The 22,073-nt window shown below is 37.3% G+C and overlaps 1 protein-coding gene and 1 long non-coding RNA gene across 2 annotated transcripts in view; one reads left to right on the forward strand and one right to left on the reverse strand.

Annotated features, from left to right (window-relative positions):
• The window catches only part of EIF2A (eukaryotic translation initiation factor 2A), a 37,733-nt gene that overhangs the window by 7,872 nt on the left and 7,788 nt on the right, over positions 1-22,073 (forward strand). The window contains exons 3-11 of the mRNA XM_003826469.6: positions 3,904-3,978; positions 8,078-8,196; positions 9,066-9,165; positions 9,849-9,931; positions 13,246-13,319; positions 13,455-13,599; positions 13,734-13,850; positions 17,520-18,091; positions 21,223-21,336. Coding sequence (XP_003826517.3) covers positions 3,904-3,978; positions 8,078-8,196; positions 9,066-9,165; positions 9,849-9,931; positions 13,246-13,319; positions 13,455-13,599; positions 13,734-13,850; positions 17,520-18,091; positions 21,223-21,336 — 1,399 coding nt within the window. The remainder of the gene's footprint in view (positions 1-3,903; positions 3,979-8,077; positions 8,197-9,065; positions 9,166-9,848; positions 9,932-13,245; positions 13,320-13,454; positions 13,600-13,733; positions 13,851-17,519; positions 18,092-21,222; positions 21,337-22,073) is intronic.
• LOC134729909 (uncharacterized) lies at positions 9,927-13,238 on the reverse strand. The gene is made up of 2 exons (XR_010111468.1): positions 12,455-13,238; positions 9,927-11,672 (listed from the first exon to the last, which is right to left on the reverse strand). It is a non-coding gene; the product is annotated as an uncharacterized LOC134729909 (long non-coding RNA).

The following is a 22,073-nucleotide window of genomic DNA, read 5'->3' on the forward strand; positions in this document are numbered from 1 at the left end:
CCAAGCATCAGAATCATCTGAAAAGCTCGTTAAAATCCAGATTGCAGCTCTCTTTCCAAATGTTCGGATTCATTAGATCAGCGGTAGGGCCCAATAATTTGCATTTTTAACAAATTCCCCAGTGATACTGATGCTGCAAATCTGGGGACCCCCCTTTAAGAACCACTGATCTAGGCAGATGATCATCAAAAGATGCTGAAACCTTTAGCTGAACTGTTTGATGACTGTTAATGGGGAACTTTATAATCAGGCTGTTGTCATCTGACTCTACTGACCAATTTTTATTAGGCCCAGTTCTCTAGAACCTTGCTACAGGAAGCATGGGCCCAACCAAGACCAACTATATTGGCATCACTCCTGAGCCAGTACAGAAATGCATCTCAGGCCCTACCCAACTTACTGAATCAGAATCTGTATTTTAGCTAGATCTTCAGATGATTTATATGCACTTTTTTTTTTTTCCAGAGTCTTGCTCTGCCGCCCAGGCTAGAATGGAGTGGTGTAATCATGGCCCACTGTAGCCTCAATCTCCCAGGCTCAAACAATACTCCTGCCTCAGTATCCCAAGTAGCTGGGACTATAGGCGCATGCCACCATGCCTGGCTAATTTTTGTATGTTTTGTAGAGATGGGGGTCTCACTATGTTGCCCAGGCTGCTCTCCAACTCCTGGGCTCAAGAGATCCAACTGCCTTGGCCTCCCAAAGTGCTGGGATTACAGGCCTCAGCCACCATGCCTGGCCTGTATGCACATTATTTATTTATTTACTTATTTATTTATTTATTTTTTGAGATGGAGTTTCACTCTTGTTGCCCAGGCTGGAGTGCAATGGTACAATCTCGGCTCACTGCAACCTCTGCTTCCTGGGTTCAAGCGATTCTCCTGCCTCAGCCTCCCAAGTAGCTGGGATTATAGGCACCTGCTACCACACCTGGCTAAATTTTTTTCATTTTTAGTAGAGACGTGGTTTCACCATGTTGGCCAGGCTGGTCTCGAACTTCTGACCTCAGGTGATTCACCCTCCTTGGCCTCCCAAAGTGCTGGGATTACAGGTGTGAGCCACCACACCCGGCCCTGTATGCACATTAATGTTTGAGAAGCACTACTCTAGAAAACCCAGTCTGGCTGGGCGCGGTGGCTCATGCCTGTAATCCCAGCGCTTTGGGAGGCCAAGGTGGGTGGATCACTTGAGCCCAGGAGTTCAGGATGAGCCTGGGCAGTATGGCAAAACCCCATATCTATTTAAAAAACAAAAAACAAAAAAAAAACTATGGCAAAGTTATGTGCTACACTTCATTAGGGTATGCTAGTCCCAAGGCTGCAGGAGTAGGGGAGAAAGGGAAATGAGACAGGGAAGGAGTTAAAGCAAGTATGATGGGATATACTGAGCTGACCACAAATCCACAAAATATAGCCAACTTGCTTGGTCATGTGTGCAAAATGTCTCCAGAATGGCTGTATGGAACATTTGTACTTCAGAACAGTCTGTTGTGTGGAGACAGGGTAAGAAGTTTACTGCAGCCTCTTAGCCTGTTTGGGTTGAATCTGAGTGCCAGAGCTCCTCCATGTGCTGCCGCAGTGCATGGTGGAAGCCATGTGGAAGTATGGCCCTTAACTCTGCAGATTCAAAGACAACCAGTGGCGTTAGGAGATGAGGTCTCTTCATTGAATAGTTGAGGCATGGCAGCAGGAAGAGTTAGGTAGATACAAGGAGGCACATGACTGAATCCAGTACAATCTCAGTATCACTAAGAGTAGAACAGAGAGATATTTATGTGTCTCCTGGTGAGTTACTATACAGTAGGAACTGTGCTGTACATATCTTCTACGAAAGTTAAAAAAACTTCAAACTCAGAATTTAGTCAGTCTTTTACATGAGTAGTTCTCAAATGTGGCTGCACAATAGAATGACCTGGGGAGCTGTTAAAAAACCCAGATATCCAATCCAAGTATTGGGTATTAAATGATATTAAGAAGTTAATTTTGTGAGATGAAGTGGCATGGTGGTGATTATGTTTTTAAAAAAATATACTCACTGGTTAGAGATGCATAATCAAGTATAGAGTAATATGATAATGACATCTAGTTTTTGCGTTGGAATGTTGTGGCATGAAAGATAAAAGTGGGGAATAGATAAACAAAATTGGCTCTGAGTTAATAGTTACTTAAGCTTGATGATGAGTGCATAGGTGGATTATCATACTTTTTCTCTATTTTTTGTGTATGTTTGAAATTTTTCATTCAAAAAATTATACCAGAAGGAAAGAGGCAAAATTTCCCAATTGCCAAGACCAAGAAAATAATCGAATTCTGGATTCTGTAGTTTAGTAAGTTTATAATCATTGCGATAAGGGGGTGTTTATTAAGTCAAAATGAGCTTCCTAAGAACAAATTGTTTCAAGCTTATCTTGTTTCCTTTCTGGGTAGAATTTCCAGACAGAATAATAGAATACACATTAGAATAATAGAACTGTAAACATAATTTTGGCAAAATATCTGAGAAATGAGAAAGTCTTTGGGTTGCATGATGATGACAGAATTGTCATTGGTTAAGGTCAGTAAAGTCAGCTGATTAATGAGTTAGTTTTAATTTGAGGGAAGGACTGTTGGTGAGCCACAGGATCTTGTTCAGAGCTCACTGAACAGTCTTATAAATAATTTAGATGATAGCCTAGTAACAGTTTTATAATTTATACATTACATACTTTCGTATGTAATGTAAGGACTGACTAATGTTTTAAAAGAGAAAATCAAGATTTAAGTAGGCCTCAGTAGGCTGAAATGATAGGCCAAAACCTGGGTGGAATTTAATAAAGATAATTGTAAAATTCTGCCGTAAGGTTCAGAAATGAGTTGCATAAGTGTAGGGTAGTATAGGATGGGGAACATCTTGATCATAGCTGTTTATGTGGGAAAGATTTTTTTTATTTTTATTTTTTTGTGTGGTGGAGTCTCACTCTTTCGCCCAGGCTGGACAGTGGCGCAGGGGTTCACTGCAATCTCTGCCTCCTGGATTGAAGCAATTCTCCTGTCTCAGCGTCCTGAGTAGCTGGGACTACAGGTGCCACCACCACACCTGGCTAATTTTTGTATTTTTATTAGAGACAGGGTTTCGCCATGTTGCCCAGCTGGTCTCGAACTCCCGACCTCAGGTGATCCGCCTGCCTTGGCCTCCCAAACTGCTGGGATTACAGGTGTGAGCCATTGCACCATGAGAAAGAGATTTTAAAAATGTTTTATTATCTATAAACTGAGTGTAGGCTGTCATTATTGTGTGATTGCAGAAGCACAAATGTCATCTTCATTTGTGCAGATGAATTAATGCAAAGATAGTGTAAGGGATGTATCAGTCAGTTCTCAATGCTTTTGTTGTTATTTAGCAATTCAAATTATTTTTTAGCCAGGAAGTTCTCATCTCATGTTGTGACTACACTAATGTACATCTACATGTGCACAGATACAAGTTTCTATTTGGGTATTCATTATCACTGGGTGATGTATTCATAGTAAACATCTTCACTTCGGAGATACAGTACTTAGAGTTTTGATTACTTGATAGAATATTCCCAAGTAGTTAGGTGAAGAGCCTCTTATTTTTGTTATACTTTCTATCTCTACACATGAGAAATTGATGGAAGGCCTACCACACAAACTTATTCACCCAAAAGGGCTCTATTTTTTTCTTAAAATCCATCTGTTAGTATGAAATCATTTTCCAGCTTACTTTACAGTGATAGCATTGCATTTTAAAGTATTTTGGCAGATGAAAGCATTTTGGAATTTTCTGAAATTTGTGCAAGTTCTTAGTTATTAAATTGATAGTGAAATGATTGACTTTATAATCAGATTTTTTTGAAAAGTATTAATGCTTATTCATTTAAACCTTTTTTTTTGTCATTTTCAGGGAATCTGGGAAGAATTGCAAAGTCTATACCTTTAGTAAGGATGGGACCTTGTTTGCCTGGGGCAATGGAGAAAAGTTAGTGTTCATTTACATAACATATTTTGTGTGTCACGAATATAAACACAACTGGCATTATTTGAATAACAGATATTTGAGTGTCATTAATAAAATCCGTCTTTTAATGTCATGATGTAGTGAGATATTACCTCTCGTTACACAAAATACCTTCAAAGTTGTTCGTTTCTATGTATATGCCATGACTTGTTTATCTAGTTACTTAGAATTAAAAATTAATATATGAAAAATATAATTTAATGCTAAAGAAGTTGAGTTGTTTTAAATAGTGCTCTAAGTTATTGGTTGGAGTTTCCTAAATCTGCAGTAACACTGAGAAAATAATTCTCTTTACTCATTTAATCCTAGATGTAGATACTTTTTTATCTTTGCTGTTAAATTACTAACAACTGCCTGCAGTTATTATTATTAGTCTTATGTATATAAAAGTGTATGTTATTCAAAAGAACGTTTAGTATAATATATGTTACATAAAATACCAGTTTACAAAATTGGTCTTGCACAAAAAATTATGTTGATTAAATGCTTATATTTTATTAAGAAAACCAGTCCTTTTTAATTTTTCAAGAGTTACTACAACATTTTATTTCATAGACCATGCAAATGCCCAAATATTTGTTGCTTGGCTTAAAGTTATCTACATTGTTTTAAACCACATATAATACTGTTAGGTTTTTCAAAGGGGAGAAACTGCATGCATTAGTTTGAAAAGTAAATTTTAAACATTGTTCTTTACAATGGTAATGTATTCAGAAGTGTTTAAACTACCCATTAATACTTGCTTTTTAAAAATTGACTACTAAAGAGAACATGTTGAATTAGTTGATTCACCTTTTATGACTATAAGTAGATGGCAGAATTAGCTTTTATAATTTAAAAAATTTGGTCTTTTATTCTTTTTCTTTTTTCTTTTTTTTTTTTTTCAATTTTAATAGAGACAGGGTCTTGTTATGTTGATCAGGTTAGGCTCAAACTCCTGGCCCCAAGCAGTCCTCCTGCCTCGGCCTCCCGAAGTGTTGTGATTATAGGTGTTAGCCACTATGCCCAGCACTTTTTTTTTTTTTTTTTTTTTTTTTTGAGACAGGGTCTCACTCTGTCACCCAGAGTGGCATGATCTCAGCTCACAGCAACCTCCGCCTCCCAGGTTCAAGCGATTCGCCTGCCTCAGCCTCCCCAGTAGCTGAGACTACAGGCAGACAACACCACATCTGGTTAATTTTCGTATTTTTAGTAGAGATGGTGTTTCACCATGTTGGTCAGGCTGGTCTCTAACTCCTGACCTCAAGTGATCCACCCGCTTCATTCAGCCTCCCAAAGTGCTAGGATTACAGGCATGAGCCACCTCACCCAGCCTAAATCTACTACTCTCAAATCATTAATAATATAATTATAATGAGTCTTACCTACAATGTTAACAGTTTTAATCTCAGCCTCAAAAAGTAGGATGTGATCTCAAAATTTCTTACTCTTTTTTTGTGTAACCTATTGTGGGTACTTAAATTTTATTTTTTAATCCATATTTTAGTTTGTATTATTTGAGTAATGAGTCAATAGAAATTTACTACCTAATGGGCTATACTATACTTCTTTTCATTGTCTTTTTTTGTTTGTTTGTTTTTGAAGTATTCCTTGTTCTTCTAGCTTAGAGTTTGTTGAATAAGTCTGTTTTTACCTTGGCAGTTATTGTTAATAGTTCACTCATATCCACACTTAACCTTCTATGGGATTCAACTCTGAATCTTTTTAGTATGTCCCCATATGTCATGTCCATGATTTTAATAGATATCTTCTATATTAAGTTCTAGCATTTATTTCATTAAAGTGCTGTGACCACAATGGTACTTATTGTTCTGGGGCAAGAGAACTAGATTTCATGTATTGATTGTGGTCTTTGTTCAGTTTCTGGTTAACTAAGTCAGAAACCGTTACTGATTCTTCCTTAAATATGTTTTTTCTTAATTAAAATAAACATCCTTCATTAAACTAAGAATAACTCTTAAAGACCATCAATTCTGAGTAGGCTCCGGTTGCAAAGCAAAGAAAAAAATAAAGGTTAACAGCAACAACAAGAAAACAAGAAAGCGTCTTGTAATTCTAAAATAGGTTATTTGCAGCAAGTTGTAAAGATTTCCATGTTAGGTGTGTGTGTTTAAATACTATGTGGTAATTTTTCATTCTTTTCAGTGACTGCTTATCTTAACCTCAGTTATCTTCCTCAAACCTGAGTAGAACAAAGTTACTTACAGCAACTTCTGGAATAAGATGGAGAGTCTTTTTTTTTATTTTTTTAAACACCCCAGAGTGTTTAGTACATAAAAGTAAGTCAGGCCAAACTGATTTCAAAGCTTGGCTGTGGCATTTATCAACAGTATGATCTTGAGCAAATCGTCAAATCATTTTATTTTTCTAAGCCTAAATTTCAGCACTTGTAAAACAGAAATGATGACATTTGTAAGATTGTTGTAAGGATTAAATGAGAAAATGTACATAAAGTGGTTAGGTACACAGAAAACATCCCAAAATGGAACTGCTTTTATCATACAATTATTGTCATTTTTGTCATTGTACCATAATTCTTAGAATCATATCTTTTAGAGATTGCTCTTGAGATTGTAGTAGACATCAAATGTCTCCTTACTGATTTCCCTAGCTGCTATAGCTTCTATTTATTTAAAAAAAAAATTTTTTTTTAATTGAGAGATGGGATCTTACTATGTTGCCCGGGCTGGTTTTGAACTCCTGGGCTCAAGCAGTCCTCCCACCTCAGCCTCCCAATATGCTGGGATTACAGGTGTGAGCCACTGCACCTGGCCCATTTATTCAAATTTAAAAGTATACTTTTGCGGGCCGGACACAGTGGCTCATACCTGTAATCCCAGCACTTTGGAAGGCCAGGGTGGGTGGATCACCTGAGGTCAGGAGTTCAAGGCCAGCCTGGCCAACATGGTGAAACCCCGTCTCTACCAAAAAATACAAAAATTAGCCAGGCATGGTGGCATGCGCCTGTAGTCCCAGCTACTCGGGAGGCTTAGGCAGGAGAATCACTTAAACCCAGGAGGTGGAGGTTGCTGTGAGCCAAGACTGTGCCACTACACTCTAGCCTGGGTGACAGAGTGAGACTCCATCTCAAATAAAAAATAAAACAAAAGTATACTTTTGCCATTTTCTCTAGCACCTCTGCCTTTCCTTTGGTTTGATAGACCTCAGCTTCTCTATAGATTAGTTTTGTGTTCACTTAAAGGCGTTTTTTTCCTTTTCAGCTGAAGGTGGAATCATCCATGTGTCTTCTATTTTATATCATTTCCCAGCACTAGCCTTATATAGGAGCCTTTTGGTAAAATATACTTTTTTTTTTTTTTTTGAGACAGAGTCTCACTCTGTCACCCAGCCTGGAGTGCAGTGGCATGATCTCAGCCCACTGCAGCCTCTGCCTCCCGAGTAGCTGGGATTACAGGTGCCCACTGCCACGCCCGGCTAATTTTTGTAGTGTTAGTAGAGACAGAGGTTCTCCATGTTGGCCAGGCTGGTCTCAAACTCCTGACCTCAGGTGATCCACCCACCTTGACCTCCCAAAGTACTGGGATTACAGGTGTGAGCCACTGCACCTGGCCCTTTTTTTTTTTTGAAGTTAAGGTATTTCCCGCATATTTTCTAGAACCAACTTAAAGTTGATTTTTATGAAAAATGAACATTTTGGGCTGGGCATGGTGGCTCACGCCTGTAATCCCAGCACTTTGGGAGGCCAAGGCAGGCGGATCACGAGGTCGGGAGAGCAAGACCATCCTCACTAACACGGTGAAACCCCATCTCTACTAAAAATACAAAAAATTAGCCGGGCGTGGTGGCGGGCGCCTGTAGTCCCAGCTACTCGGGAGGCTGAGGCAGGAGAATGGCGTGAACCCGGGAGGTGGAGCTTGCAGTGAGCCGAGATCGCGCCACTGCACTCCAACCTGGGAGACAGCGAGACTCCATCTCAAAAAAAAAAAAAAAGTGAACATTTTGGAGTGATCTGTATTTAAAAAGAGGTATGAATGTTTTGGTTAGTGTTGACTACTATAAAACAGTATTTCATTGCTGAAATAATTTCTTTTGAAACCAGAGTAAATATTATCAGTGTCACTAACAAGGGACTACTGCACTCCTTCGACCTCCCGAAGGCAGTTTGCCTTGAATTCTCACCCAAAAATACTGTCCTGGCAACGTGGCAGCCTTATACTAGTAAGTATTTTCTCAGTGTAAAAATACTCTGACAGGATCAATTACGTTTAGTGGGGGGGAAAAAGTTATAAAGTTTATAACCTCATAAGAAAGTAATTAGTCTTTATGATAGTAAATAGTGTTTGTGAATATTTATGATCTACAGTGAATCTTGTACTCTCCAAATAAACAATGTATTGAAAGTAATTTCAAGGTATATGGTAAGTTAGTGTAAAGAGCCATTATGAGCTAAAGGAAAAGAAAAAGCTCAAGGGAAAATTCAGGAAGTAAATAACTGCTGGATAGAGATTTCTGAAGATTAAGAATAATAATGACTTTTAAAATCAAGACTTAAATAATTATTATGTGAAAGGAAGTACAGTAGACAAAACATCTAAGGGATGTGTATGGTATAACAGAGTCGAAAATGTTGTGCCATTTTCCAAAATATTTAAAGAGATACCTAATGATAATACATTATATGAACATTTCATATAACTGTGTTTCATGTAATAAAATAGTTATAGGGGCTTATTTTAAGAAACATTTTCTAATAATGTTGATATTTTTGAATAAGTAAATGATAATAGGTCATTATTGGCTTACAAACCTCCTGAGTTTTTGTTCTTTCAAGAGGTATGAACTCTAATGAATCTAATTTTTCCAAGTAAATGAAAGAGATACTGAGAATCAGTTGAGAATCATGAGTGGGTTATGTAACCTTTTATTTATTTATTTATTTATTTATTTATTTATTTTGGTAACACAGAGGCAAGCTTTCATGATTTAACCCATTTGATAGTAATCCATATCAAACTTAATAAATAAGAAAAATAATCCTTTTACAAATGTTACAAGGCAATTACTGAAAAAAAGAATTTTTATTGCAGCTTCTAAAGATGGCACAGCTGGGATACCCAACCTACAACTTTATGATGTGAAAACTGGGACATGTTTGAAATCTTTCATCCAGAAAAAAATGCAAAATTGGTAAATAAATGGTTTAAAATACTAATTTTTTACATAGTATTTTTAATGTCATCACTGTATAATATTTGTTTTCCTGATATTGATTTAAAAAATAACTTATCAGACAAAAATCTACATTTTTAAGGATTTTGTATGTAGGAATGTAATAGAGCAAAAACTTGATCCTTCTTTCCTTTAGTATTAAGTGGAAAGGAACAATGTTTTCTTTTTTTTGTTTGTTTGAGAGGGAGTCTCGCTCTGTTGCCCAGGCTGGAGTGCAGTGGCCTGATCTTGGCTCACGGCAACCTCTGCCTTCTAGGTTCAAGCGATTTCACCTGCCTCAGCCTCCCAAGTAGCTGGGACTACAGGCACGTGCCACCATGCCTGGCTAATTTTTGTATTTTTAGTAGAGATGGGGTTTCACCATGTTGGCCAGGCTGGTCTTGAACTCCTGACCTCAGGTGATCCACCTGCCTTGGCCTCCCAAAGTGCTGGGATTGCAGGTGTGAGCCACCGCACCTGGCCTTTTCTATTAACATATATTGACTAAAACTATTAGTAACTGACTTAATATCATATTTATAAGTGTTTATAAGTGTTTTTCCTTAAATGGTAACCAATATCATAAATTACTTTAACATGTTAATGTGATGTTACATTGTGTCTGAATATTTTTTATACTTTTTTTTTTTTCATTGACATAGGTGTCCATCCTGGTCAGAAGATGAAACTCTTTGTGCCCGCAGTGTTAACAATGAAGTTCACTTCTTTGAAAACAACAATTTTAGTATGGAAAGATTTATGACATAATTTTATTACTTACTGTAATCGTATACAGTTTCCATTAACTTTTATGACATCATAGGGTTTTCCTAAATACTGTTAATCTATTAATCAATAATTACTCTTACATTCATTTGCATAATTCTTTATAAGTCTGAATTCAGTGAAAATCTGTAACACAAAGGTTTTCTTTTACAATAACTTTTTATTATCTGGTAATTGCTATTGAGACATTTGAATATCTTTTCCTGAATTTAATTGCTATTGAAATTCTGTGACACAAATTTTTTAGATATTTTATCGTGTAGAATTTTAAACTTCAGACACCTAGTTCTAGTAACCATCAGCTTGTGGCCAATCTTATCTCATCCATACATCTCTCCAGCTACCATCTCTCTTACTAAGTGAAAGCAAATCCCAGATATGGTTATACTTTTACATACTTGTTAAATATGTAATTGTAAATATTTCAGAGTAGATTTCTGAAGATTGGGGCCTTTCATTTTTTAAACTTAGCCACAAAACCATTATCACAAATTATTAAATATGTGTTCAAATTTCTACTAATTGCAAATGTTAACAATTTTTTTTAAAACTCGGGATCCAAATAAGGTACTGCACATTGTGGTTGATTGATATATCTTTTATGTTTCTTTTGGTCCTATAAGTTCCCACTCTATCTGTTATTTTATTCTTCATAATTTATTGTTTAAGAAACAAGGTTATTTGTCTTTCACGTTTTCCCATAGTTTGAATTTTGCTTTTGTATCCCATGGTATAATTTAACATGTTCATCTGTCCCCTATAAATTGCAAGTTGGCTCTAGAGTTTCAGCTTCAGGTTCTTTTTTAGGTGAGTAAGGGTAAGACTACATTATAAGGTGATGTTCACTTCTTTTATCAAGAAGCACATAATGTCTGGTTGTCTTTAATTTTGTAGGCTTAGCTGACATTAATGTTTCATGCCTGGATGCATTATTTCATCAGTGGTTGCAAATTATTGATACTCTGGTTTTTTCTCCCTCACTTATTTTTCAGCTATACTGCTTCTATAAAGAAAAATTTCCCCTTCTACTATTTGGTTACCTAGTGCTGCATTTATATAGAAAAGGCGGGATAAATATTCTTACTCTTAGCAGTTTTAATATAATGTATTCCATCTCTAGCAACCTTCATTGTAACCAATTAGCTTTTTCCCCATTCTTGTTTTTCGAGAGTGGGCCTCATTCTTTTGTCCAAGCTGAGTGCAATCATGGCTCGCTGCAACCTCGACTTCCTGGGCTCAAGCAATTCTCCTGCCTCAGCTTCCCAAGTAGCTGGGACTACAGGCTTGCACCACCATGCCCGGCTAATTTTTGATTATTTGTAGAGACAGGATCTCATTATGTTGCCCAGGCTGTTTTTTAGTTCCATTCTTTTTTTTTTTTTTTTTTTTTTTTTCGAGATGGAGTTTCGCTGTTGTTGCCCGGGCTGGAGTGCAATGGTGCGATCTCGGCTTACCGCAACCTCCGCCTCCCAGGTTCAAGCAATTCTCCTGCCTCAGCCTCCTGAGTAGCTGAGATTACAGGCATGTGCCACCATGCCCGGCCAATTTTGTATTTTTAGTAGAGATGGGGTTTCGCCATGTTGGTCAGGCTGGTCTCGAGCTCCCGACCTCAGGTGATCCACCTGCCTCAGCCTCCCAAAGTGCTGGCATTACAGGCGTGAGCCACCGTGCCTGGCCTTTTTAGTCCCATTCTTAATGAGCTGTGGATTTAAAAGGTATGTGTTTCAGTCCATTGTAGTTATTTTTCTTATTGATGCTCAAATTGTCTCATCTTTGATCAATTAGTCCTTAGTGACTTCTTTGCTATATGGTAAGACAAGTCATTCTAGGATTAATTTGTACATTTCTAACCATTACACCTAGAACTGGCTAATTTTTCAGGAAACCCTGTCTCCTTTTTGGTGTGCTACTTTTGAATAGCTATTGATCTCTGAAATTGAACAAAGAAAAAGTATTAGCTCTTGATCTCATTGAAGGAAACATTAAAAGGAAATAGCGTTTCTTGAAAAATTGGCTGAGTCTAGCAAAAAAAAGGTATTTAGGTTCTAGAGATTCTTATTTGCTGTTGCATTGATCATTGTTTCTAGGCCTTTTTTTTCTATTTAAAAGATGTAACAATCATAATTTTATTTAAATTAAAGTTTTATACGTATAGTTTTATTTAAATTGAAGACTACAAGGTTTTTATTTAACTTCTATCTTATTTGTATTGCCTTCTGTCACCACCAAGAATCTTGTTACTCTGGAATACCAGGGATGATAATTTGAGAATATCACATTCACATAAGTATTCATTTGGTTTGTTCCACATTATCCACAGGGTATTCTTAGAATCTTAATACCAAAAAGTAACACTGTTACTGAAAATAATTTTTTAAAAAGGGTTTGCAGTTCTTTTGTCTTTAGAGCATCCCATTACTGATTGTACAGTTTTGAGTATATCATAGTTAGAATAGGAATTGGTAACTTTGTTCACACGTACCAAAGATGGCATGTAGGCTGATTTTGAGCAGCATCCAATCAGTATAGTTATGCATTTTATTTTCCTGTGTTTGAGGTGCACTGTCACCTCACTGTTTCTGGGTTAGCTTGCTTTCTTGTCTTATTCTCCTCTTTGTGAGCATGTCAAATGAAGAGGGATCACCACTTTGACAGTTTGGTGTGCTGCTTTTGAAAAGCCATTGATCTCTGAAATTGAACAAAGAAAGTATATTAGCTCTTGATCTAATTAACTAGGGTGGCAGTTTTATTAATAATAGCATGGCTCAGACTGCCTGGAATAGAGTAAGCTCTTAATATCAGCCATTGTTACTGTGGTTGTGATCATCATTATCATGCATCTGTTTATCACATTAAGTTACAGAATTTCCATATCCACATTCTGCAGTAGCAGGCCAAGGTTGATCTTTTCCTTCTAATAGGCTCTAAGACCACTTTATTTCAGTGATTGAAGAGAGGATAACTGACATTTATCAAATACCTACCATGTGCCTGGCACTCTTCTCTTAAAACCAATTACTGAGAGTTGGGTGGTATAATCCCATTACTTGCCTAAGCTCACACTGCAAGTAAATGACTGAGTAGAAATTGAAGCCTACATTTGTCTTGCTCCTACCCCATGCTTTTTCCACTGTGTTACTGTATCTCACCAGGAGGAGACTACAGTGAGTAGTATTGGTGTGTAGTTATAGTGATCTTTGATAATGTATTCAGAGTTTAACATGTTCCTTTTAGGTTCTCTCATCAATCTGATTTAATTTACTCTTTTTTTAGACACAATTGCAAATAAATTGCATTTGCAAAAAATTAATGATTTTGTATTATCACCTGGACCCCAACCATATAAGGTAATCGCTGTTTTTGTTTATGTGTAATATTATGTGTTTAAACCTTTTCCTAGTTTTTTGTGATTGTAAAAACATGTCCATCTCAGTTTTTATTCTTCAAAAAATTAAGTAATGATTTATGTCTATGTATCTTAGGTGGCTGTCTATGTTCCAGGAAGTAAAGGTGCACCTTCATTTGTTAGATTATATCAGTACCCCAACTTTGCTGGACCTCATGCAGCTTTAGCTAATAAAAGTTTCTTTAAGGCAGATAAAGTTACAATGCTGTGGAATAAAAAAGGTATGTTAAGTATATTTTATCCCTCCCTTTGTTTATCAGTTGTTAATTTAGGCTATATTCCTATGTGTATAACAGAAGAATCAATGCCCATTTAATTTGTGTTTTAAATCTAATTAAAGTTTTTACTGTTATAGCTACTGCTGTGTTGGTAATAGCTAGCACAGATGTTGACAAGACAGGAGCTTCCTACTATGGAGAACAAACTCTACACTACATTGCAACAAATGGAGAAAGTGCTGTAGTGCAATTACGTGAGTATTCCAGCAGTCTTCCTTTGATTAGAAACAATGATAGTAAAAAATACTATGCCATAAAGATGATATAATCTAAATTCTTGATCAAAAGATAGAATTCATATGCCTTAATAACCTTTAAGATAAAATTCTTCTTAATTAAGAAACTTAAAAATCATCCTCAAACATACCTTATTTTGGCAGAATACAATTAGTTATTTGAGTTACACCATCGTTTTAGAAGTGAACTTCCTGAGTGAGGTAATTCCATTGTAGTAGCTCTTTTGGAACTTACTTAGCTAATTATGACGGCAAATTGCTTAATACTGTCTTTAGAATTGTTAGTAATATGCAAGAGGCCAGGCATGGTGGCTCGTGCCAGTAATTCCAACACATTTTGGGAGTCTGAGATGGGAGGATCATTTGAGCCCAGGAGTTCAAGACCAGCCTGATCAACATAGTGAGACCCTACCTCTACAAAAAATAGAAAAAGTTAGCCAGGCATGGTGGCGTATGCCTGTAGTCCCAGCTCCTCAGGAGACTGAGGCAGGAGGATCACTTGAGCCCAGAAGTTCAAGGCTGCAGTGAGCTATGATCATGTCACTGTACTTCAGCCTGGGTGAAAGAGCGAGACCCTGTCTCAAAATAATAATATCCAAGAATGTTACCACTTCATCTGTTGTTTTAATGAACTAAAACTTTAAAATAATAGTTTTAAAATACTGATAGCGTCCTAATTTTCTCATTTTGAATTGAACATGTGTAAGTAGGGTAATCTATCTTTTAAAAAAACTATTTCCATTGAAGTCAGAGAAAAAACAAGGATGGCTCCCCTTTTCACTTTATTTTAATAACATTCTGAAATACCTAGTCACTATAATCAGCAGAAGTAAAATATATACAGTTTTGAAAGAAAACAAAATCATCTCTGCTCATGTAGATGAAGTCACACTGTAACAGCTACTTTAAAAAAATGAAAGATTCCATATATAGCAAAAATTAATAAGAACAAATATATAGGGCCAATGAGAAGAAAACTTTAAAACTCTTCAGAGAGACAAACTATGACCTTTACTAAGAAGAATTATTTTTATGAAGATGTCATTTCTCTCCTGTCAGTCTAAAACTAAATTTAAATGCTAACTGATTTTTTTTTTAACTAAATAAACTGGCTGTAAGGTTGGTGTTGAAAAATGAACACACAAGAATATTTTGGAAACTTGTGTAAAAGAAGAGCAGGGCAGGGGAAGTTATCTGGAGTTCTGACACTACCAGATATTAAAATGTACCCAGCACTTTGGGAGGTTGAGGCGGGCCGATCATGAGGTCAGGAGATCAAGACCATCCTGGCTAACATGGTGAAACCCCGTCTTTACTAAAAATACAAAAATTAGTTGGGTGTGGTGGCACATGCCTGTAATCCTAGCTACTCGGGAGGCTGAGGCATGAGAATTGCTTGAACCCAGGAGTGGGAGGTTGCAATGAGCCAAGATCGCGCCACCGCACTCCAGCCTGCTGACAGGGTGAGACTCTGTCACAAAAAAAAAAAAAAGTAAGCCAACTGTAATTAAGACAGTTTGGTTGTGGTATATGGATATACTGGTAAAACTGATAAATCAGTGGAAGAGAACAGAGTCCAGAAGTAGATCCATACTTTTGTAGACATTAATATATAATAAAGTCAGCATTTGAATCAATGGAGGAGAAAATATTGGTCATTTAATATGTGGTTTGGGATAACTGGCTAGCCATTCGAAACAAAAGGTTATTATCTTCTTCACAAAATAAATTCTGGTTGGGTCAAAAACTTATACATAAGACTGCAGAGGAATTAGAAGAATATATGGGAGAATTTTTTTTCTAATCTTAAGAGTAGAAAAAGACTTTTTAAACAAGATAGAAGTACTAAGGGGAAAAAATAATGAATTTGACTAGAGAAGAATAATGGATTATTACAATGAGAGAAGAAAAGAGTCCATAAATTAAGCAAAATGAACAAAAAGTTGGGGAAAATATATTTTTTAAATAGTCAAGTGATGAGTATGAGGAAGGTCAAATTTTCTTAATATATCAAGTAAGCCAAGTAAAAGACCAATAATTGGAGAAAAATAAAATAGTCATAGGATAGTAAAAATTAGTCCTCAGAGCCGGTGCGGTGGCTCATGCATATAATCCCAACTATCTAGGAGGCTGAGGTGGGAGGATTGTATGAGCCGAGAAATTTGAGGCTGCAGCGAGCTAAGATCCCACGGCTGTACTGCAGTCTTGGTGACAAAATGAGACCATCTCTTTAAAAAAAAAAAAAAGAAGAAAAAAAATCAGCCCATAGAAAAAGAAATAAAATTACTTACAGTAAAAGATGCTTAACTTATAATTTAAAAAATAGAAATGAAAACAAGATAGACATTTTCACTTAGTAGGCTGATGAAGATAAAAATATGAAACTACACAGTATGGTTGAAGTATAGTGAGGGGGAAGCCTGCATCATCAAAAACTGCTGACAGAGGCTGGGCACGGTGGCTCATGCCTGTAATCAATCCCAGCACTTTGGGAGGCTGAGGCAGGTGGATCACCTGACGTTAGGAGTTCAAAACCAGCCTGACCAACATGGTGAAACCCCGTCTCTACTACAAATACAAAATTAGCCCGGCGTGGTGGCTCATGCCTGTAATCCCAGCTACTCAGGAGGCTGAGGCAGGAGAATTGTTTGAACCTGGGAGGCAGAGGTTGCATTGAGCCGAGACCGTGCCACTACACTCCAGACCGGGCAACGAGAGTGAAACTCCATCTCAAAAACAAAAAAAAATTCTGAAAGGATATCCAAGAAATATAACAGAGGGTTGCCTTTGTGTAAAGTGACCTGTGTTTGTGGCTTTTTTTTTTGAGATGGAGTCTTGCTTTGTCACTGAGGCTGGAGTGCAGTGGCACGATCTTGGCTCACTGCAACCTCTGCCTCCCAGGTTCAAGCTCTTCTCCTGCCTCAGCCTGCTGAGTAGCTGGGATTACAGGTGCATGCCACTGTGCCCAACTAATTTTTCTAGTTTTAGTAGAGATGGGGTTTCATCATGTTGGCCAGGCTGGTCTCAAACTCCTGACCTCAGGTGATCTGCCCACCTTGGCCTCCCAAAGTCCTGGGATTATAGGCGTGAGCCATCACACCTGGTCTTATGTGGCATTTTTAAAAATATAGGGCACAGTGGCTCATGCCTATAATCCTAGCACTTTGGAATGCCAAGGCAGGAGGATCCCTTTAGCCCAGGAAGTTGAGGCAGCAGTAAGCTGTGATCATGCCACTGCACTCCAGCCTGGGCCACAAAGTAAGATCCCATTTCTATAAATAAATAAATAAACAAATAAATAAATAAAATAGTTTGTATTTTGATTACCATCTGCACGTATTACCCCTTCCAAAAAAAATTTGTTTATTAATAGTAACAAACTATTACAATAAGGCCATATTACCAAAATGTTTAAAAGAAATTAAGATTCAATAGGGGTTCTTAAATAAATTTATGATTATACATTAATCCCCCTAGTATATAATGTAAGAGTATTTTAATGTTAACATTCCTTGAAATTTTTTTATCTGTTTGATGTGTTTGTGAGTACTATATGATGGTAACTTTTGCTAACAAATATTTATATAGTTCTTTATTGCTAATTTGGGCTTTATATTCTTTTTCTAGCAAAAAATGGCCCCATATATGATGTAGTTTGGAATTCTAGTTCTACTGAGTTTTGTGCTGTATATGGTTTTATGCCTGCCAAAGCGACAATTTTCAACTTGAAATGTGATCCTGTATTTGACTTTGGAACTGGTCCTCGTAATGCAGCCTACTATAGCCCTCATGGACATATATTAGTATTAGCTGGATTTGGAAATCTGAGGGGACAAATGGAAGTGTGGGATGTGAAAAACTACAAACTTATTTCTAAACCGGTGGCTTCTGATTCTACATATTTTGCTTGGTGCCCGGATGGTGAGCATATTTTAACAGCTACATGTGCTCCCAGGTTACGGGTTAATAATGGATACAAAATTTGGCATTATACTGGCTCTATCTTGCACAAGTATGATGTGCCATCAAATGCAGAATTATGGCAGGTTTCTTGGCAGCCATTTTTGGATGGAATATTTCCAGCAAAAACAATAACTTACCAAGCAGTTCCAAGTGAAGTACCCAATGAGGAACCTAAAGTTGCAACAGCTTATAGACCCCCAGCTTTAAGAAATAAACCAATCACCAATTCCAAATTGGTAAGTAAAGTTTTACTACTTTTATAGAAAAAAGTTTATTTTGGGCCAGGAGTGGTGGTTCACATCTGTAATCCCGGCACTTCGGGAGGCCGAGGTGGGAGGATCACTTGAGGTCAGGAGTTTGAGACCAGACTGGCTAACATGCTGAAACCCCGTCTCTACTAAAAATAACAAAAATTAGCTGGGCATGGTGGCGCATGCCCGTAGTCCCGGCTACTCGGGAAGCTGAGGCAGGAGAATCACTTGAACCCAGGAGGTGGAGGTTGCAGTGAGCCAAGATCGCACCACTGCACTCCAGCCTGAGCAACAGAGTGAGACTCCATCTCAAAAAAAAAAAAAAAAAAAAAAAACCAACCTTTCTCTTGGACTAAACAAAACGTATGACTGGTCTGAAACTTCTTAATTTCCATCGAAATGTCCTATTTAACCAGTATTGTTTTATTTATGTAAAATTATATAAAGACATAACACATGATATTTATTTGTATTTATCATATTTATTTAGATTTAAAAAGAAAGTATATAGTAGACTTCAGATTTTTCCTATTTCTGTATTGGAATTTTCCTTACCTCAGATAAAAACAAAAGTAACTCCAACCCATCCTGCTTTCTGAATCTGTGCATGATGGCACAATTCTTTGATCCATAAAAGTAGTAGGTTTATTTTGGTGAGGGGGAGAAATTGATACAGAAAATAATACTTTGAAAATGGTGATGAAATTAGGTAAGAACTTAAAATCAGGATTTTTTTTTGAGACAGAGTCTCACTCTGTCATCGAGGCTGGAGTGCAGTGGCGCGATCTCTGCTCACTGCAACCTCCACCTCCCGGGTTCAAGCAATTCTCCTGCCTCAGCCTTTTGAGTAGCTGGGATTACAGTGCCTGCCACCAGGTCCAGCTAATTTTTTTATTTTTAGTAGAGACGGGGTTTTGCCCTGTTGGCCAGGCTGGTCTGGAACTCCCGACCTTAGGTGATCCACCCGCCTTGGCCTCCCAAAGTGCTGGAATTACAGGCATGAGCCACTGTACCCGGCCAGGATTTTTTTGTTAACATTTAAGATTTCTACTAAATTGTTGCTTTTTTATGTGGCGTGATGATTGTGTGGTCCTGTCAAATCATTTTAGTTGAAGTAGCTATATGCCCAGTAATTAGAAATGTTTACATGTATCTAATTCCAGAAACGAGCTAAATTACAAAGAAAATACTGTCAAGAAATTACTAGAAACAAAGACAGCGTAGTAGATAACTTCACAAAGGAGGAGAGTTACACAGCAGTAGGGGAAAAAAGGTGTTGGGGTTCGTCCCTCACAGAAAAAAGTTTTTTATAAGTAAAAATTTATATATAAATTATACTTAAAGAATATTTATTAGCTTTCCAAAAAAACCTTCACCTTTTAAAATGTGTTCGTTGGTCCGGTGTGGGGGTTTCCATCTGTAATCTCAGCACTTTGGGAGACCGAGGCGGGTGGATCGCCTGAGCTCAGGAGTTTGAGACCAGCCAGGGCAACATGGTGAGGCCCCATCACTACTAAAAATGCAAAACAAATAGTTGGGCATGGTGGTGTCTGCCTGTGATCCCAGCAACTCGGGAGTGTTGAGGTGGGAAATTCACTTGAGCCCAGGAGGAGGAGGTTGCAGTGAGCTGAGAAATTAAAATGTGTTCATCAAAAACAGTCCCATAATAATTGATATAACTGAATAAACAAAGTTTATTAATAAGAATGAAATTATGCGTAATGAGCACATAGTACCAAAACCAGAAAAAACTCATGATTTATAGTAGTTGTGTGGATTTTTTTCGTCTCAAGTGAAAGGCTCTCAGTGGCTACATGATGCTCATAAGTGTGGAAGAGACTTGTAACTTATCTTTTCTTCTTGTATCATTTTTCATCAAAGTTCTGAGCAGAAACTTTTCGGCCAAAGTAAACTACTACAGAAGAGCCCACTATTGAAAGAATTTTCATATTATGTATAAAACAAATGTTCAGCAAATATTGTATAACTTAAGTAGCATTTTATGCAACATGGATAAAAATGAAATGAAAGAGCCTTGCACTCCAAATTTGTCTGCTGTTCTACAAATGTGGGTTCTCATAATATTCAGTTTGTTTCAAGTAGAATATGAACATACCCAGAACTTTGATGACCTGAAATAGTTAATGCATTTGCTAAGATAAGGTCACTTTATGGTTTCTTATTTATTACTCTGCATCTTAAGTGTTTGAGCTCTGCTCATTTCCATATAGGACTTATAAGTAAAATGCGGATCTGAGACCTAGTACTCAAGAAACTTCATGGAGAGCTGGTACTTTTGATGTGCTGAGTTATAGTAGAGTCTAAGAGACAGTTAACATTAAAATAATAGCAATATAGATAGAAATCAGTAAGTACCTGAATCTGATAGAGAGTTGTAGTGCCATCACTTATACTGTATGTTGTCTAAAACTGTTCTGGAGATACATTGAACCTATAATTCACCATCTTTTCTATTGTGGAATATAGTTGTTACATGGTTACATGAATATCTGATGTTGGAAATGATTGTCTTCATTGTGTAATCTGACAAGCCATGTAATTTTTTTTTGGTCTCTTCATATGTCAATCCCAGATTTGTAATTATCTAGTTAATTACTCCTTTCTATTTCATTTATTTTCTTATAATCTATTCTTGTTTTTTCATTTGCTTTTATTTTTAATCTTCTAATTTCTGATTTTACAAGTAAAGATCTAGCAAGTAATTCTTTGTGTGAAGAAAACAAGCGAGGCAACTGGGTTTCTGTTGACAATAGTTAGAACCAAAAAGGCCTCAGAAGAAGCTGTTGTTGGTATCTAGTTTTCATAAGAATCATGTGTCTGTAGTAGTGCTAAGAAAAATTCTGTTTGAACAAAACTAAAGTGAATTTTGCCAGCTCTGATATGATTGAAAGATATAGCAACTAATAGGAAGACCCTAATTAAATCCATCCTGACAGTTGGAGTGTGCCACTACCAATGAGTTTCAAAATAATCTTTGCTAATGATCTTAAATTTGATAAAATAAGTTTATCCTATATTAGCAGAAGTGTATAATTTGTTGTTGTAGGTGTTTACAACATGGACTCCATTTCAAAATTATTTTACATTTTCCATAGCATGAAGAGGAACCACCTCAGAATATGAAACCACAATCAGGAAACGATAAGCCATTATCAAAAACAGCTCTTAAAAATCAAAGGAAGCATGAAGCTAAGAAAGCTGCAAAGCAGGTATTTGGGGCACTAATCTCATAACAAAACAAATAGTCAGTTATGGCCAGGTGCAGTGGCTCACGCCTGTAATCCCAGCACTTTGGGAGGCTGAGGCCAGTGGATCACTTGAGGTTAGAAGTTCAAGACCAGACTGGCCAACGTGGTGAAACCCTGTCTCTACTAAAAATTCAAAAATTAGTTGGCCATGGCTTATAATCTCAGCTACTCAGGAGGCTGAGGCAGGAGAATTACTTGAACCTGGGAGGTGGAGGTTGCAGTGAGCCATGATTGCGTCACTGCACTAGCCTTCCAGCCTGTGCGACAGAGAGAGACTCCATCTCCAAAAAAAAAAAGGCAGTTAAGTTAGCTTTAAGCCTTAAAGTTTAAAGAATTGTGGTCCTAAATACTTGACGGTGACCAGGTGTGGTGGCTCATGCCTGTAACCCAGCACTTTGGGAGGCCAACGTGGGAGAATTGCTTGAGCCCAGGAGTTCGAGACCAGCCTGGGCAACATACTGAGACCCCCATCTCTACGAAAAATTTTTTGCTGGGCACAATGGCATGTACCCCTTAGTCCCAGCTACTTGGGAAGCTGAGATGGCAGGATCACTTGAGCTTGGGAGGTTGAGGCTGCAGTGAGCTGTGATTGTACCACTTCAGCCTGAGTAACAGAGCAAGACCATGACTCGAAAAAAAAAGAAAAAAAGCACAAAAAACCTTGGCTCTTACGTTATAAAATGTAGTTGGAGTTAGAC

The sequence above is a fragment of the Pan paniscus genome, chromosome 2 (genome assembly GCF_029289425.2).
Source record: "Pan paniscus chromosome 2, NHGRI_mPanPan1-v2.0_pri, whole genome shotgun sequence".
NCBI lineage: Eukaryota > Metazoa > Chordata > Mammalia > Primates > Hominidae > Pan > Pan paniscus.